This window comes from Lytechinus variegatus, chromosome 2 (genome assembly GCF_018143015.1).
Source record: "Lytechinus variegatus isolate NC3 chromosome 2, Lvar_3.0, whole genome shotgun sequence".
In the NCBI taxonomy this organism is placed as follows: domain Eukaryota; kingdom Metazoa; phylum Echinodermata; class Echinoidea; order Temnopleuroida; family Toxopneustidae; genus Lytechinus; species Lytechinus variegatus.
Window position 1 is genome coordinate 78,945,044 of NC_054741.1, and position 18,856 is coordinate 78,963,899.

Here is an 18,856-nt window from a genome sequence, read left to right on the forward strand (position 1 = left end):
TCAGTTATTATTGTTCATGATTGGATTATGGAATACTTACTGAATAAATTGTGTTAATGTGAATGAAATCTGATCACAGAAGGATTCTTATTTTAGCGTGAATCAATGGTGTGTGATTGACGTATACGTGAGTTCAGTGAGAGCTACATTGGAGCACACGGAGAAGATTGATTTGGCGAGATTTGAGAGTGGGGAGCGTTACATTGGTGGCAGTCGCGGGATAATTCTAGACGAATTATGGAACCCATAGAACCCACATCAATCTCAGAATCGAGAATAAACCCTATTCATGCTAATGAAATTATCCCTTATGGGTTTGGAACAATTCAACCGGAGGAAGGAGCGTCATTTGTCACGGTAGATGAATACCACGTGTCAGACCACGTGCGAAGCTTTCCACAGCACGCAGCCTATGGGAACGCACGACGCGTCGGTAGCAGATTGTATGATGCGTTAATGGTGGAGGACGCTCGCCATGTGCGTTCGTTGGGCAACGAATATAATGCACGAGGTGTTATGAGCGGACATAGTGAGGAACGGATTTCAAACAACGCACACATACTGCGGTCGGCGTTGGGCAACAGGAGCTACGACGTACAGGGCGTTATGGACGGACCAAACGAGATGTATCCTGACACTACGCACGAAGCGTGCGTGTTAAGCAACGATGGCCGCGACGCAAGAAGCAATGTGAGTGGGCATGATGAGGAGCTGATCTTTGACAGTACGCACGCGGTGCGTTCGGTCACCGACGAAGGCAGCAACGCGCAAGGCGTTTTGAGAGAACGCAATCGGGCAACGACACCTGATGACGCACACGTGGTGCGTTCGTTGAGCGACGAAAGCCGCAACGGAGGAAGCGTTTTGAGAGGACGCAGTGAGGAGCTGATCCCGGACAAAACGCACACAGTGCGTTCGTTGAGCGACGAAGGCCACAACGCACAATGCGTTTTGAGAGCACGCAATAGGACGACGACCCCTGATGACGCACACGTGGTGCGTTCGTTGAGCGACGAAAGCCGCAACGGAGGAAGCGTTTTGAGAGGACGCAGTGAGGAGCTGATCCCGGACAAAACGCACGCGGTGCGTTCGTTGTGCGACGAAGGCCACAACGCACAATGCGTTTCGAGAGAACGCAATAGGGCGACGACCCCTGATAACGCACACACAGTGCGTTCGTTGAGCGACGAAGGCTGCAACGCACAAGGCGAACTGAGAGCACGCAGTAGGGCTATGACCCCTGATAACACACACACAGTGCGTTCGTTGAGCGACGAAGGCTGCAACGCACAAGGCGTACTGAGAGCACGCAGTAGGGCTATGACCCCTGATAACACACACACAGTGCGTTCGTTGGGCAACGAAGGCCGCAACGCGCGAAGCGTTTTGACAGGACGCAATGATGCTTCAATCCCAGGCCCCATGCACAGGGCACATACATTCGACAATGACTACCGCAACGCAAGAAGCGTTAGGAGTAGTCACAATGGGTTGATAGCAGACAGTGCACACTCATTGCGATCTCAAGGCAGCGAACGCCCAGACGCACAAGGCGATTGGAACTATCGGGAAGGAGAGGTCCAAGATTCGCATCGCGCACGCATTCTGAGTTCATTTGATCACCTAAACTTCGACGCACAGTGTACAAGAAATGAAAGGAGGCAACCTGAATACTCGGCCATGGATCATGAATACTTGCCTCAGAGGGTAGGCAGGCCTATTGTGTCTGTGCGCCCACCTGAAAGGACAATCAGAAAGCCAGTGTATGAGCCAGGCACATTCACAGGAAAGGAGGTTTTTGAGAGCTATTTAAGTCATTTTGAAATAGCAGCAGATATTAACGCATGGAACAATCGAGAGAAGGCTGTATTTCTCGCAGCAAGTCTGCGTGGTGGTGCTCAGGAGATTCTAATGGAACTGTCACCATCGCAGAGAGTGAATTATGAGTTTCTAGTAGCCGCCTTGACTACCCGTTATGCATCAAGAGGTCAAGCAGAGTTAAACCGTTTGAAGCTCAAGAACAGGAGGCAGGGAGCGGAAGAAACCTTGACAGAATTGGCTCATAGTGTAAAGTGTCTGATCAGGAAGGTATATCCTGGTGCATCTGAGGATACAAGAAGGACACTAGCTAAGGACAGTTTCGTTGACGCTCTGAAGGATGCTGAAGTTCGCTTCGAGGTTATGAAAGCCCAGTGTGAAACGATCGACGATGCACTCGTTGTTGCGGCGAGGATCTCTGAGCTCAAGACTACAGAAGCAATGCGAGTACAGTACAGAAAAGTTCGGACTCTGAATGCACAGACCGAGGAAGGAAAAAAGCCAACTGAACATCAACTGGAGACATTGGTGAAAGAACTTCAGCTGACTGTCACCCAGTTGAGAAAAGACATGGCAGATATGTCCAAGGATAGGTCGAAAGGTTACAGATCTCAATCAAGAACCAAATCCTTTGCAGAAAAAAACAAAGGAGCTACATGCTGGAATTGCGGGAGCGAAGGACACTTCAAGGCTGATTGTCCTGCAATGACAGAAGGAAACAGCAAGCAACAGGAAAACTAGAACCTACCGACTTTAAGGGTCGAGAGCCGGTAGAAGTTCCCAAAAGGCCCAATGGAACAAGAATCGAGGAAGCTGGATATATGCCTGTTAGATCAGCTAGGTCAGGAGATATTGGTCTTTTTGTTGATGTCATGATTGGTGACCACACAGTCCGGATGCTGGTAGATTGCGGTGCTTCAGTTTCTGTCATTAAGACAAGTGTTGCCTCACTCATCGGATGTGATGAGCTCCTTGAGAGAGACATAGGTGTTAAAATGACTACTGCGAGCGATGTGCACAGTATTCCCTTCAAGGGTAAAGGAGAACTGAACATGTGTCTGGGAGGGAAGTTACGCAGGAAACTAGTTTGGTTTGCAGACGTAAAAGAAGATGGAATCCTTGGTCTTGATTGCCTTGAGGACTGGAAATGCAAAGTTGATTTTGGTCGTCGGGAAATGTGGGTAGATGGTGTAAAGGTCCCTTGCCATAGCTTTGAAGGGTCGCCTGCTTGTTGCAGAGTCACCGTGAGTGATACCGTCACCCTACCACCCCTCACTGGACAAGTTATCAAGGGTCAAATGGAAGACAATTTGGCATTCACTGACGTAATCCTGGAACCTTCATCTAAGTGGACTGGCTCAGGAAATATTCTAGTTGATGCGGCAGTGATGAGGCCGGGCGCCAAGACAATACCAGTGAGAGTCATTAATGTATCCAACCAACCTGTCAAGTTTTACAAAGGGACCACCGTTGGTCAATGTCAGAAAGCTGAGGTAGTTACACAGGAAACTGTCTCCGGAGACAAGCCTTCTAAGACCGACAAGACTCCGTACATAACTGTTGATGGAATGAAGATACCAGAACATTTGCAGGACACATGGAAACACAGCGCACAACTTATTAACAAGGACGAGAGGGTGAAGTTGAGTAAACTCCTTTGCAAGCACTCGGAGGTTTTCTCCAGAGGTAAAGAGGACCTGGGGAGAACAGATGTAGTGAAGCACCAGATTGAAACGGGGACATTTCCTCCTATTCGACAGAGAGCAAGGAGATTACCTGTCCATCAAAGACATGAAGAATCGGCACAAATTGAGGATATGACAAGACGTGGTGTGATTGAACCGTCTGAAAGCCCGTGGGCTTCACCAATCGTGTTAGTCAAGAAGAAGGATGGTTCTACCCGGTTCTGCGTTGACTTCAGGAAGCTGAATGATGTGACCACCAAAGATGCATTTCCACTCCCACGTATTGATGATTCATTGGACAGATTGTCTGGATCACAATGGTTCTCAACTCTCGATCTGCAAAGTGGTTACTGGCAAGTAGAGATGTCAGAACAAGATCGGGAGAAGACTGCATTCATCACAGCGTATGGCCTTTATCAGTTTCGTGTGATGCCGTTTGGGCTCTGCAATGCCCCTGCAACATTCGAGCGGCTGATGACAAAAGTCCTGGATGAGTTGATTAACAGCATCTGCCTGGTATATCTCGATGACGTCATTGTATACAGTTCGTCTGTACTGGAGCAGCTCGACCGACTGGACACCATATTTGACAGGCTGAAGAGCTTTGGATTAAAACTTAATCCAAATAAATGTGTCCTGTTACAGAAAGAAGTGGCATTCTTGGGTCACGTGGTATCAGCAGCAGGAGTTTCAGCTGATCCCAAAAAGATCAGTAGTGTCAAGGAATGGCCCACCCCACAGACTGTTCACCATGTCAGATGTTTCCTTGGACTATGCTCCTACTACAGGAAATTTGTGAAGGGTTTTGGAGACATTGCAAGACCGCTCCACCAGCTTACAGAGAAGGGACGAGTATTCCACTGGACAGACGAGTGTGAGGGGGCTTTCAGGAGACTAAAACACGAGCTGACCAACTCCCCAGTCCTTGCATACCCTACTGCTGACGATCCATTTATCCTTGACACTGATGCAAGTGGAAACGGACTCGGAGCAGTCCTCACCCAGGTGCAACATGGTACAGAGAAGGTCATAGCATACTACAGCAAGTCTATGTCCAAGGCAGAGAGGCGTTATTGTGTCACAAGGAAGGAATTACTTGCTGTTGTGGAAGGAGTGAAACAATTTCATCACTACCTCTATGGAAGGAAATTCACAGTGCGGTCAGATCATGGAGCATTGAAGTGGCTGTTAAACTTCCGCAATCCTGTTGGTCAGGTAGCACGGTGGTTGGAGCTTCTTGGTACCTATGACATGGACATTCAACACAGGGCAGGTCGCATTCATGGAAATGCAGATGCGCTTTCGAGGAGACCCTGTCAGGACTGTCCACATTGTCAAAGACTGGAAGAAAACGACACCATAAAAACATCTAACTTGAAGGAAGTCTTATCTGTCGGCACTAATACCGAAGATGATTGTCCTGAAGCTGGAATGATCCACGTCGCTACCTTAGGAACCCAGGAGGCAGTACAGCTGACAAAAGGTAACATTGACGCCCCATCAAATGAACAGGAAGATCCCTTGTGGACAAAGTCCTATTTGAGAGATGTACAGGGCCAGGACCCCGAGTTAGATCAAATCATCCAATGGAAGAAAAAGGGGACACGTCCCTCATGGCGAGAGGTAGCACCCCTTAGCCCCAAAGTAAAGTCTCTTTGGAGTCAGTGGGAAAGGCTACAGTTGGAAGAGGACGTCCTGTATCGTCGATGGGAATCCCTCAACGGAAAAGAAATCTCTCTTCAATTGGTTCTACCTGTTGCATTGCGCAAGAAAGTCTTTGCAGAGTGCCATGAATCCAAGGTTGCAGGTCATATGGGTAGCAAACGGACAATTGAAAGAATTCGACGGCGTTGCTATTGGCCTCAACTTAGTATGGATGTTGAACTATGGTGCAAACTTTGCCACACATGTGAGTCCAGGAAGAACCCATCTCGGCGCCCTCGAGCCCCACTCCAGGTATACAACGTCGGTGCTCCAATGGAGCGTGTATCAATGGACATCATGGGACCCCTTCCACAGTCAGATCGAGGCAACAAATACGTGCTCGTAATCTGTGACTACTTCACCAAGTGGACTGAGTCTTTTGCAATGCCGAACCAAGAAGCAGCAACAGTTGCACGAATCTTTGTGGAAGAATTTGTCTGCAGATACGGTGTGCCATTGGAACTTCATACTGATCAAGGTCGGAATTTCGAGGCAGCTCTTTTCCAAAGTGTTTGTGAGATCTTGGGATGTTCAAAGACCAGAACTACAGCATTTCATCCTCAGAGTAACGGAATGGTTGAACGTTTCAACCGGACCTTGGAGGATTTATTGGCCAAGGCTGTTGCTGATCATCAAAAGGACTGGGACGAATGTTTACCTCTGGTCATGATGGCATACCGCTCGTCTCAACACGAAGCTACTGGTTACACTCCTAGTGAGCTGATGATGGGTAGGCAGATGATACTTCCAGTGGATCTGCTGATTGGAAGCTCTGGGACTCCAGAATCTAGTTACCCTGAGTTCACAGAGCAACTGCAGGACCGCATGAATTACACCCACCAGTTGACAAGAGAGCGCTTGAGGGTTAACACAGACCGGAACAAGCGTACTTATGACACTCACAAGGCAGGGGAAGGTTATCAACAGGGAGATGCGGTGTGGCTTCACACTAAAAGGCGGAAGAAAGGAATTTCTCCCAAGCTACAGAGGAGTTGGACCGGTCCATTCTTTGTCATTGATGCTCTCAGTGATGTGACCTATCGGATTCAGGAAACGTCTAAATCAAAGCCAAAGGTTGTTCATTTCAACCGCTTAAAGACGTATGTTGGAGCCCCCGTGCCGAACTGGGCTTTGAAGAAGATCGATGACAAGTCTTTATCTTCAGCCACAGTCGACGCATCCCCAGAGGAACACCCGCAGACACAGCAAGATGCTCAATCACAGGAAGAAAGTTCTGTAGAAACTGGAGCTAGCAAAGAGCATGACTGTCCAACAGATACAGATCGTACTGCAGAGATAGGAACAAGAAGGAAGAAGCGACTCTACTCAGAAGTGGCCGCTACATCCAAGAGCAAAGAAACATCCACATCTGACCAGGAACCACCTCGTGCGAAGGAGCAGAGAACCGGCAACCAGATGCTACCACGCCGTAGTAAACGCCTGCGAAAGACGCCATCGCGTTTCTATTGAAATCTTTTAAAGCGAACTTTGTTGTTGTTGTTGTTGTTTTAATGTAAATTTAACATCGCTCTAGATGTGTTTTGCAAATATTGAACCTTGGTTATGTTTTAATTCGAAACGAGGACGTTTCATTCTAAGAAGAGGGTATTGTAGCGCCTGAAGGTTCTAACGTAGAGGGCGCAGGGCGGAAGAGAAGAACGAACGGAAAACAGATAGAAGATCGGGGGGAGATACAAGAATTGCAATCCAGATTAATCGGTAAATTGACCTATATAATCAGTTATTATTGTTCATGATTGGATTATGGAATACTTACTGAATAAATTGTGTTAATGTGAATGAAATCTGATCACAGAAGGATTCTTATTTTAGCGTGAATCAATGGTGTGTGATTGACGTATACGTGAGTTCAGTGAGAGCTACATTGGAGCACACGGAGAAGATTGATTTGGCGAGATTTGAGAGTGGGGAGCGTTACAATATGATACTACAAAGAGATTTGGTGAACGTTATGAATGACAAGAAATTAATGGAGTTTACTTTGAGAATGGAATTTTTAAAATGGTTAAACTCGCCTTATCTAACCCGCCCCATCCCGTTCATTTTCCCGCTGTGTTTTATTACCATTATTATTATTATTAGAAGTAGTAGTAGGCCTATAGTAGTAGGTAGAAGCAGCAGCAGCAGTAGTATAGTAGTAGTAGTAGTAGCAGTAGTAGTAGTAGCAGTAGCAGTAGAGTAGTAGTAGTAGTAGTAGTAGTAGTAGTAGTAGTAGTAGTAGTAGTAGTAGTAGTAGTAGTAGTAGTTGTATAAGTTCGTTTATCCGTTCCACACACGCGCAATTATAAATCAATAAAAGCACATGCACTTGACGCTTGTCACAGAATTTCATATCACATAAAAAAAAACCCAGACATGATTGAAAAATATAGCCTATAATCGCGCGTACCCACCAGATAAACCTATCGTTGTGGCTGTGCCGTGGCAGAGTGGTGAAAGGCACCTGACTATAAGGCTACGGGGTTCGATCCCTGCCACGCGGCATGTATGCCCTCGAACGAGGCATTCAGCAATCAATTGCCCTGGGAACGACTTTTTTTTACTGGGGGTGCTGATCAAAAATGCAAAAATAATGAAAAAAAAGTTTCACCACAAAATGAAGGTTATGTTGGTCCCGAGAAATTTGACAAGCGAAAAAAAGGGTTTTCACTACAAAATATAGGTAATTTTGGATAAAGAAGAATAATACACACAATACCCCTGAATGAAAATCTTGATGGTGCTTCATGCAACGACCCCACCCAGGGTCATTAATTGTACTCTCTTATCCTACATCAAAATAAATGGAAATGCGATAAGCTTTCTCTGTAATTCAGTGTGTGTGTGTGTGTGTACTTCTTAAAAACATATACCTTTTTCTCAAGATGACACTACAAACCATGGCATGCTAATCGTAACACTCGCCTGTATTGCATCTTTAACAAGAAAAGTTACCTTTTATATTTTTTTCCTCTGAGGAAGCGAGAGCTATACTGATACAGTTTACATGGTTTAGCCCACCCCCCCCCCATACCCATAAACTACCGAACTACACTTGGTTTAATTACCCATTATTTGTTGTGAGAGCGAGCGAAATAATTTTCATCAGTTGAAAGATTAGATGCTGTCTGAAATCGTCTGCCAAGGCGGGCCTTTTTTAAATCACATTTAGTCATTTAAAACGATGGGGGTGTATTATCAATAATCAACTACAATTACAGAAAGAAAGAAAGAAAAGTATGTTATATTAAATAAATTATGATTAAACAGCTGATGTTTATTCAATAAAAACTCATTTAATCACTGGTTAGAGGTCAAATGAGAATGGAAGAATTGTTAAGAATTAGGATTCCTTATGAAAGGAATTATGGGGCATCACACATTATACATTCCCCAAAATGTGAAAAAGGCTTGCAGAACTTTTTTTACAATCTTAATATAATATTTATAAATAATTCAACATTCAAAATTCTCAGTGGTAAAAAATTTCATTGGCATTTGAAATACTTAACAGATTATGTTAATAAACGTTTTAAGTCTCCTATAAACTATAAAGATAAATTCGTTAAGATACGGGGAGTTTAACTATACCTAAACGGCATTGATTTGATCAATGTCATCAGTAACTCAATATACATTTCCCTTGAAGCATGAAGTAAGAGACATTAAAGTATAGGTCTACCAACTGTTCCATTGACGCTAGTTTGAAGGTTGTATTGATTGGTTCATGATCAAAGTTATTTATTTATCATTTATTTATTCATGTTTTATTCAAGAAAAAATCGATAAAAAGAACATGTCTTTTTTTATCACCGATAAAAAAAGACATAAAACGATATGCAGATTTTAGTTTTAAAAATAAAAAAAGGTCCAACTAAAATAACGGAAAGGTTCAATCGTTTTGAAGTCATAAATGGATTCAGCGATGCAGACATTGACTTCATAGTTCTATAGTAAAGTTATTTCAAACAAATTACACTGATCGATTACATGGTGCTCCTCATATTGCAATTAGTATACATGTACAAAACAAAATTATAGTAAATAATTATGAATGAATAATAAAATCTATGCATGTCCAGTAGCTGGTAATATCTTCGAGTAGTCTATATCAACCCATGGGTCATTCATGACTGCTTTCAAAGTTTCTTCGGGGAATTGTGGGAAGTACTTCTTATACGCAGTAAGGACATCATCAAGTGACTTTAGATAAAACTTTTCAACTCTACCCTCATCATTCTCAAGTAATAATGTTGTGTCTTTGATGCAGGTGAATCGACCATGTGGCCATGCCATGCATCGAGGGCTGGTAAGATATGGTGGAGTAGGTATCTTCTTGGTGTAGACAATGGTCATGGCTTCATCAAAGTAGGAGACCTTCTGCGGCTGGTCGGCATGGATGTAAATGAAGGAATACCAGCCATCCTTGACTCTGTCGGGCCACAGGGAAGCTCTAGGGTCAGTATCAGCATGGTGTTGACGGATGATGAGGTCTCCTTCGCGGATAAACCGGAAGCGGAGATATGAATGATGATACTCAGGAGATACAAGATCAAAGTTGAACGGTATAGCCTTGAATGTTGGGTACCCCGTTCCAACATCCACCATATGGATGCTACCTTGGTAAGAGGCATTGTGGACCAGATTCAAGGCATGACTATCTTTGAAGCTGACGTCACATGTCACCAATGAAACCTCGTAACCCAAGGCTTGAAGGACGGCCATCGTACTCAGACTGTGGTCGTAGCACAGACCACCAACCTTAGACAACAGATCCTGTTTGATCTCCTTGAATGTTGGAAGATGGCGGTCAGGATGAGGTACCGAGATGGCCTTGATGGATTGGAAAGGGATATGATGAAGCCATGCTACTACAAGTTCATCCAAGAATGCAACCTTGTCCTGATGAATCCTCTCCATCGTGGTTTCAATACCAAGAGCATCTCGCAAGAAGACGATCGCTTCTTCAGTGGTCATCGACATGTTGTCTGACATTTTAGTGGAGATCAAACGAGATGTCAGCAGCAACAGGAAAATCTGAAAAAGGAACACGAAGATTTAAGGTAATTACCAGGCACTGTCATTTTGCAGGAGAGACAATTTCATATTTCGGCATGGACTTGGTTTTGAAATTCTCATAATACTGCATACATACGAATTATTATCGTTCCTCGTAATACTCAATTTTTTTTCACAAATTCTGACCAACACCTTGTCGATATTTAAACTCCAACGCATGACACAATGTAATAGAAATAATCTGTAATGAATGGAAAGTTTCCATCTACAAATAATACTATTTTTTCATTCAACTGGTCAGGCGTGGTTCTAGACTAAAAGTTTGATTTCTATTATTATAATTATTCTTTTTTTGGGGGGGTTAAGACATTTCGACGTTGGTTTATTCAATACAATGAAAATGGCCTTTTGTGTGTAGCCTTATACCGACCAATTAACAAGCAGCTAGTCCTCCCTATGAAAAAATAGTTCAAATATCATGCGAGTGAGCGTAACGACCGAACGAAATAAAATCATATTTTCAAAATGCTTGAGAATATCTCATCAAAGTATAACATGCATCAGGGCCCGATAGGTGTAATACAGATGTTGATAAGGGCATGGGCATTTAACAAAATAAAAGTCTACACAATAGATAGTGTAGAGAATAGAGTCAAATCATTATACATGTTGCTTCCGTAATGGGGCAAGGGTGATCGCCATGAAAATATTGAGGATGCGGCAAACATACTGATTTGCACTGCCAAATAATTTTGAAAAAAGGAAAAATTTGTGAACCCATTGCAAAAAATTGTTTGATAAATGCATCTGAAAACGCTATTGAACCATGAAATGACATAAAAAATACTAATAAACTATTATTTTTTCGGTGTGCTTCACGCGTGGAATTCTGCATTATATCATCATCAAAGCATTATGTATTCTGCATTTAGATGCTATTATGCGAGGGAGAGTCTAGCGACCGAGCGAGAAAATTTTCGAATTTGAATAGTAAAAACTGATTTTAGAGCACTTGACAACATGAATGGTATACTGTACTGCATTAATCAATACATTCTACACATATAAGGCCTACATAAATATCTATTTTTCTTTGTGGTTGTTTTTTTTGGGGGTGGGGGGGTTGGGCGCTTGGGGGGAGGCTTCAGTCCCCTTAACCGCCCCTAAAACTGCGTCTGCAAGTGGCACTGTGAAAGCAGTGTACCTTGCATGGTAGGACTTTATATACTCGTGGAAAATATAAAGTATATGATTAATAACTGTGGTATACTAATGAAAGTATTAATCTAATTCACGTACCGGTAATATGACGTAATTAATCTGTAGAAACCCAGATAATCGTTTCCGATTGTTCAATCCTGACAGTACGTGTTTGTTTCTACTCCAAATAAGAAGGTGTCTGCATAGTTTGCCAGGGATAGTAATATATCAGCTGGACATGTGATTCATCCGATTGAAAAGTACGCTATAACAGAGGGAGAACAAAGTCCAATTTTATGATTATTACCTATTGGAGGTTTGTATTGAAATGGTTGTCAGTTCAAACTATTCTCAACCATGTACTATCAATACTTGGGATCTAAAAAGGGGCGTATGATTATATTTATTGCTCATAGGCAAGGTATGAAGATAATTTTTTTTTGACCCGTGGCAGTGGGAAGTGTTTATTCCACCCCTAAAAGGCGCTTTGTTGTACATCGAGTAAAGCTTTCTATTTTTTTAAATAACTGCACATCTTTTTACCTGAATGCATAAAGTATTTCCATTTGTTTGAATGTACAGAAGGGGCACTGCCCGTTAAACACCGTGCTCACGGGAATCGAACCCTGGACTTTCAAATGTCAGCCATGCAGGCACCTTAGAGTAGACCACACGACCAAGGCAACTTGTCAAGTTGTAATTGAATTGAATGGGTACAATTTGATTTGAGACAATTAAAATATGTGTCATTAGGACAAAATGTGCATGGTTTTGGGAGCAATTTTTTTACTGGGGTGCTGAGGTAAGTTTGAAAAGCCAAACCCTCCCCCCCCCAAAAAAAAAAAAAAAATAACAAGTGGAAGGCCTCTTGCAGTCTCGCCTGCATTACGCGATTCATAATAGCAGCAGTACTGATTTTTAAATGACTATTGAATAATCAATCACAAAAAACACCATTCATATGACGATAAAGCACTATGTTCACTTGTGCAAGACGATCAGTGATACTTGATTTCCCTTATGTCCACATTTTATGAACTAGATCCACAAACTTTCAAACTCATGATAGCAATTCAACACATCCCCCCCCCTCCCCAAAAAAGCTCATTGACCTTGCTCATGTGACCTGCAACTCACACAGGATTTTCACTGAGGCTTGATTACTCTTATGTCCAAGTTTCATGAACTATATTCATACATTTTCAGATGTATATTTAAAACCTCAATCTTGGTTCAGATTTCGTTTTGATGTCCCCAACATATTATAATCTAAGTTAATTGGCTCTAAATGGCCTTTGGCCTTAGTCATGTGACCTGAAACTCACAAAGGATGTTCAGTGATACTTGATTACTCTTATATCAATGTTCCATTAACCAGATCCATAAATTTTGAAGGATATGATGGAAATCGACAAATAACCCCAACTTGGCCAAGGTTCATTGACCCTAAACGATCATGTGACCTGAAATTCAGGCAGGGTGTTCAGTACTACTTGATAAACCTTGTGTCCAAGTTTGATTAACTAGGCCCATATACTTTCTAAGCTATGATGACATTTCAAATTTTCAGTGAAGATTTGATGTTGACGACGACGCCACGCGTCGCCGTCGGAAAAGAGGCACCTATAGTCGTTCTGCTATGCATGCAATATAAAAATGGAGGACATTTTGGTTTCGAGAAAAGAAACTAAAAATGTTTTCACTACAAAATGGAGGACTTTTGGTTACATTTTTACAGATCTTTCAAAATACCTGGAGGTGCTTCCTATGGACGCAGCAACACCAAGGGAATTTTCGGGGGTGCTGATGAAGCACTCCGCTTCCCAGGGCCATAAATGTTGCGAGGTACTACTTCCTGTTGGTACCCATTTACTTCACCAGGGTTGAGTGCAGCACGTTGGGGGGTAAATCCACCCTACCCCCCCCCCCCAACAGACTGCCACTGATTTTTTTCGTAGGTATTTCTCCGGCTTATTGCCTTCCAAACTTTCGGGAGGGCATGTCCTGGCGTTACATTGGTAGAACCACGAAATACATCCACGTCTTCCTCCAACTTCATACACCATCACGACCATACCAACCAAGATTGAAGTGTAACTCATTATATGTTGATGGTCATGGCTTTTTTTTTCATTTTCCAGACGGATAACATATTGTGCTATTTGACATAATTGTCATTATTCATTTTGCAAACTTTATTTGGATGAATGAATGCCTGACTACTGTTGCCTCACTGACTTACATACAGGGGATGTAATTAGATTTAATCATATGCCATTTCCGGAGTATCAAAATAAGTAATATAAAGGAGAAATTATAAGAATTGATTTCAAATAAAGGACTTCATATCATCTCTCTGAAAAAAATTTATCACAGAATGATCTTAAAGTATGCATTACTGCATTTTATTTCGTAATGATTCATGAAGAACAAATCCCTATTTGTTCATTCTTTTTTACATAAATACTTCATAAGATTTGAAGCAAACCGTGTTAGGATTTCTTTTCATCTCTAGCATAGTTCTTATTTTACTTTAAAGTATGGAGTCCATTAAATTCATGAGAATACTGTATTACAAGAACACAGAATTAGTCAGACACCAAATGATATACATTTCAATGCAACAAAATGATTTGTAATGTTTATCAGTATGCTTTATTGATGTCAGATAGGTCATTGATCATTACATGATCTCACACAAAAGAGAAGAAATCACACCATGTAACATATCAGATATAATAAATGAATGTGAAATCAAATGTTATTACTACACACACTAAAATACACATCTTTCATGTGAATATGATAATATATGCTATATTTATCAATATACTTTAAGTTTTAGTAAATCATTAGATGATCTTACACAACACATCACAGAGAAAATCAGATTCCATGATATTTGCTCTCGCAATTGCTCTGATTGAAAATACACACATGTAGCCAAACATATAACAAAGCTTCAAACCTTTCTTTCACCTTAATCCTAATCTTCACATGATCATGAACTAAAAACCTGATCTCACAATATATCTTCCAAGAAATCAACAGAGGAGTAATTGTCATAAGAGCAAATGTCGTAGTACCGAATATCAAATAAAAAAGGGCCCGTATTCTGAAGTCAGGTTTAAATCAGACCACGGTCTAACTCTGTGCTAAAATTATGGGAAGCCAAACGTTTCAAAATTTTATTTACAGTGAATGCTCCTGATGTTAGCTGTGCTCTTCACTAATTATTCAATGGTGAAGACAATTGTCATACTTATCCTTCCCAGGAAGTTAATAATGTTTTGGAAGTCAAATGAGCTGATACATTGAACCTCTGTTGTTAGAGATTCATGTAAGAACTAGCTCTCCATAGTTAAACAAAACTTTAAACCAGGGTTTATTTAAACCCGAGTTCAGATATGGGCCATGGTCTCTAGAAAACAATTTCTAACATGAAATTTATCAAGTCATTGACCAAGATGATTTCATCACTTAATCAAACAGCTGCAGTGCCTTATTTCAATATTAATCACTAAAAAATATAAAAATACATCTTTTTTTATAGATTTCATGAAAGATTTATATTGGCAAATATTTGAAATAACAATTTATTCAAAATCAGATCTAAAATACTTTACTATTATAATACAATGCAATACAATCGGAAAACTAACCAAACTATCTCAAAAGAAATTTCATTTAATACTGAAGATATTATCATGTGATTTTTACTCTCAATAAATATTTCTCTATGATAAGAGAAAGACTGTCACAAGCACAGATGCAAAGAAGGAATAACGTTCATTTAAATAATGAATTACTAGACATTTACTGAATGCAAGTTTATTATATATAAAGATACTGAGCAATACACTTGGTGCTCCAGAAAAGTGCACTTTGCAGCTTTAGAGTTAACCAAGTTGAACTTATAGGCCCGAATTCACAAAGGTGGTTTTGAAAACCCACGGTTGAGTCCATGGTTTATGCAGATTTCCTGTATAAATTACGCTTGATTTAGCGCGTATCGGGCGCGAGTATGAAAAATGTCCAATCCTGATGCGTTCTTTTGTCACAGTGCGCCAAATTGACGCCTGTTACCATGGTTAGATACGCTATTTTATTCATGATTCCACTGTTTGAAGAGTGGACTCATGAATAAAAACAGTGGACTCATGAATAAAATAGCGTTGATAACTTTGACAACAGGCGTCAATTTGGCACACTGTGACAAAAGCGTTCATCAGGATTGGACATTTTCATACAGGCGCCCGATACGCACTAAATTAAGCGTAATTTATACAGGAAATCTGCATAAACCATGGACTCAACCGTGGGTTTTCAAAACCGCCTTTGTGAATTCGGGCCATATTGTTTACAGGTTCAATGTCCATGCAGTCTGCAGTTTATTCAATGCTAACTCATACTACCATAACCTGACTCCCCATTGACAAAATTCAGTTATAATATACCATAAGTCTGACTGGATTCAGGGTTCCCAGTTTTTCAAGAAAACAAAATTCCCTGAAATTAGCCTGATGAAGTTTGAAAATTCTCTGATAATTATTTAAACCCATTCCCAGTTTCGCATGTTTTCAAAGTTGTTGCAGTGAATTAACATGTATTTTAAGTATAAAGACAATAATGTAAAACTAATAACCGTACTACACATATTACATAGGCATGTAATGGCCTCCCCAAGCAGCCATCCTTTCCATACCGCAAACAGAAAGAGGTTAATTCAAGGCAACAATATATAACAGTCTGACCGACAACCGTGCTTTTGACTTTTGGGCCGATCAAAATTCCCTGATTTTCCCTCATTTGAGGCATTTTCCCTGATTTGAGGTTATTTCTTAATCAAATTCCCTGATTGGCAAAAAGTAAAATAATTTTCCGTGATGGGCTGGGAACCCTGGGAGTTGGTTTCTCAAGTGTGACCAATGCATTAGAATGAATACTAACTAAATAAAAAAGAAAAATATGAATTAACAGAAGTAAAATATTCATGACTGACCACAGTGATTCTCATAGAAAATCATATATTCAACTCTTTGGTATGATAATATATGGCATTAATGATATTCCTCAAAATGTCTGTGAATAATAACTGTCCTTGGCATCTATAAAATCAAAGATACATGTACATCATTGCAAGGTAGTAAAAGTAGTTTGTGTTTGTACAATGCTGCTCAACTTTAGCAAAAGGAAGCAAGTGACACATCAGTCAAATTTGAGTTATTGTGTTTCTGAAACACCCTTTGTATGTTGCACTTTCAGACAAAATTTGGGGAATAAATTATCGTTCTATGGAAAGATATTGAAGAAAATATGCCGTTAAATTGCATTAATGCCTATGTAACTGACGAACACATTGCTCATTTACAACAAATGATACTTTTGTAACTTGCTTCCTTTTGCCAAAGTACAGCAGAATGGTTTACAGGCAGTTTTTTCCACTTAATTTGCAGGTATAGTTTGCAATAGTGTGATTATAAATTCAAATGAGTAAAATGGTTTAAAGGTAGTGTTTACCAGAGTGTGTTTTGAGATTGTAAGGGAAGAGGGGGGGGGGCATGACAGGACATCAGGCAAGATGGCACTAATATACAGAGGGAACAACAGATTGCATTATTTGAATGAAAATTAAAAACCCAGCCTTTTGTACATCCAACCGGAACCTGATTCCTCGATTCCTATTTCCCTTCATGAACTGTTGCTGAAAGCCAAGATATATTCAAGAGATTTCACCTTTCCATATGAAATGCAAAGCAGAGACAACCTATTTCAGCATTGTCACATATAAAGGCTGTAGGACATACATGTTTTTATTGAATTTACCGTTCTGGAAACACCACATCAGACTTTAAAATCATCACTTTGAACACACATACACACACCTAGTAAGCTGCATATTCTAAATAGCAAATTTTGTACTTCGTTCACTTCAATTTGACTGAAATCATGCAAATGACATACTAGTCATTAGGTCAACCTGATGTGTAATAATCTTGAACACAATTTTTGTACAGGGATACCTGAGATATGTTTTGTTATTTGCATGTCAAAATGTACAAAACAAACTGTAATTGTTGAAAATAGAAATAAACGAAATGAAATGAAATATTTAAACATCAATGAAGCAATCAATCACTATCAATCCATCACAATCATTTAACCATACATCTCCAAAAATATACAAGTCCAAACACTTCGAAAAAGTTCTGTAAAATCGTGCAAAATTACAAATTGTGATCTGACTCAGACTCTACTTCTTGAAAAAAATTTAACAAATAAATTCATTCATCTTTTAAATAGTAGATTGCTATGCCTGTACATTGCAAATGATATTTTTTATCAATTACAGTAAAACTGTGTTGTTCTTTGATAGGTTTTTTCACATAATATACTTCTGCTATATATTTCACAATTAAAATGTAATAGTACTGTATTCAGTGATTTTGCTTCATATTTCAAGATTTCAGTCAAATTGATAAAATACTGGCACACAATGATACTGGCAATATTATGCCTGTGGTAGTTTACCCATTCATTCTGGATATCAAGCACCATTGATTAAGAGAGGTCAAAAAGGTTATTATCCTTGTATGATGAGACTTGACTGTATATCGCAATCACTATATTTTAAAAAACTTGTAATGCAAACAAAAATAATGAATCACCTTAACAACTACCGTTTCTTCATAATAGGATTTAGACTACTATTTTAAGATTATAGTAAATTGCATATAGTTACAAGCTAAGCAAATTAGAAGGCAATTCTAAGCATTGTTTTAGCAGTTTTGGCACTAATAAGTCTTTCCCTGAATGGTAACAATCAGAGATTGATGCTTCTTAGCAAATGAAAACTAATGACTGAACTAAAATATTAAAGAATGGCAATTTCCAGTGATAACACCTTTCATGAAAACTTGGCCCAGAAGTGAAATATTCCATTACAATGAACTTATTCATTTGTCTTAAGATCACCACACGTCAAGCGTACTCTCTCAACTGTCGCTGGAGCATTGAGATCAAAGACACCCGTCAATCCATTATCAGAGCGAGAACTACAGAGGGCATGCTTGATGGCATAAAATACAGATGCCCCAATAAAGAATGGTGGTTCTCCAATGCCCTGTAAATAGAAAAATGGGATTGATTCGATATAAATGCTATCAATAGAAATAGTCTGGAATCTCAAAATGGCATAAAATTCAAGATATTAATATTGATTAAATCCTTGATGAACTGGGTCATTTAGGAGGTTATAAGGATACGAAAGGGGGACAATGGTGGACTTGAAAAATTTGAATGATACGGTGTGTAATGAAAGCACAAGAAGTAAATTCTCTATCGCAAGATATCCTACTTTATGTGAAAAAACTTTCCTACATTTATTCAATGTATTAACATATTAATGCGGTACATTTCCTTTCATTTCT

The 18,856-nt window shown here is 40.2% G+C and overlaps 2 protein-coding genes across 2 annotated transcripts in view; both read right to left on the reverse strand.

The window, feature by feature from the left end:
- Nucleotides 1-8,558: 8,558 nt before the first annotated feature.
- LOC121409160 lies at nt 8,559-12,181 on the reverse strand. Its single transcript, XM_041601005.1, has 2 exons — nt 11,526-12,181; nt 8,559-10,244 (listed from the first exon to the last, which is right to left on the reverse strand). The coding sequence occupies exon 2, from the start codon at nt 10,200-10,202 to the stop codon at nt 9,276-9,278; it is 927 nt and encodes a 308-aa protein (XP_041456939.1). The 5' UTR covers nt 10,203-10,244; nt 11,526-12,181; the 3' UTR covers nt 8,559-9,275.
- Nucleotides 12,182-15,782: 3,601 nt separating this feature from the next.
- Nucleotides 15,783-18,856, reverse strand: part of LOC121409162 (xanthine dehydrogenase/oxidase-like) — a 40,810-nt gene continuing 37,736 nt past the window's right edge. Inside the window, exon 31 of the mRNA XM_041601008.1 lies at nt 15,783-18,549. Within this exon, the coding sequence (XP_041456942.1) occupies nt 18,379-18,549 (171 nt within the window). The 3' untranslated portion in view covers nt 15,783-18,378. The remainder of the gene's footprint in view (nt 18,550-18,856) is intronic.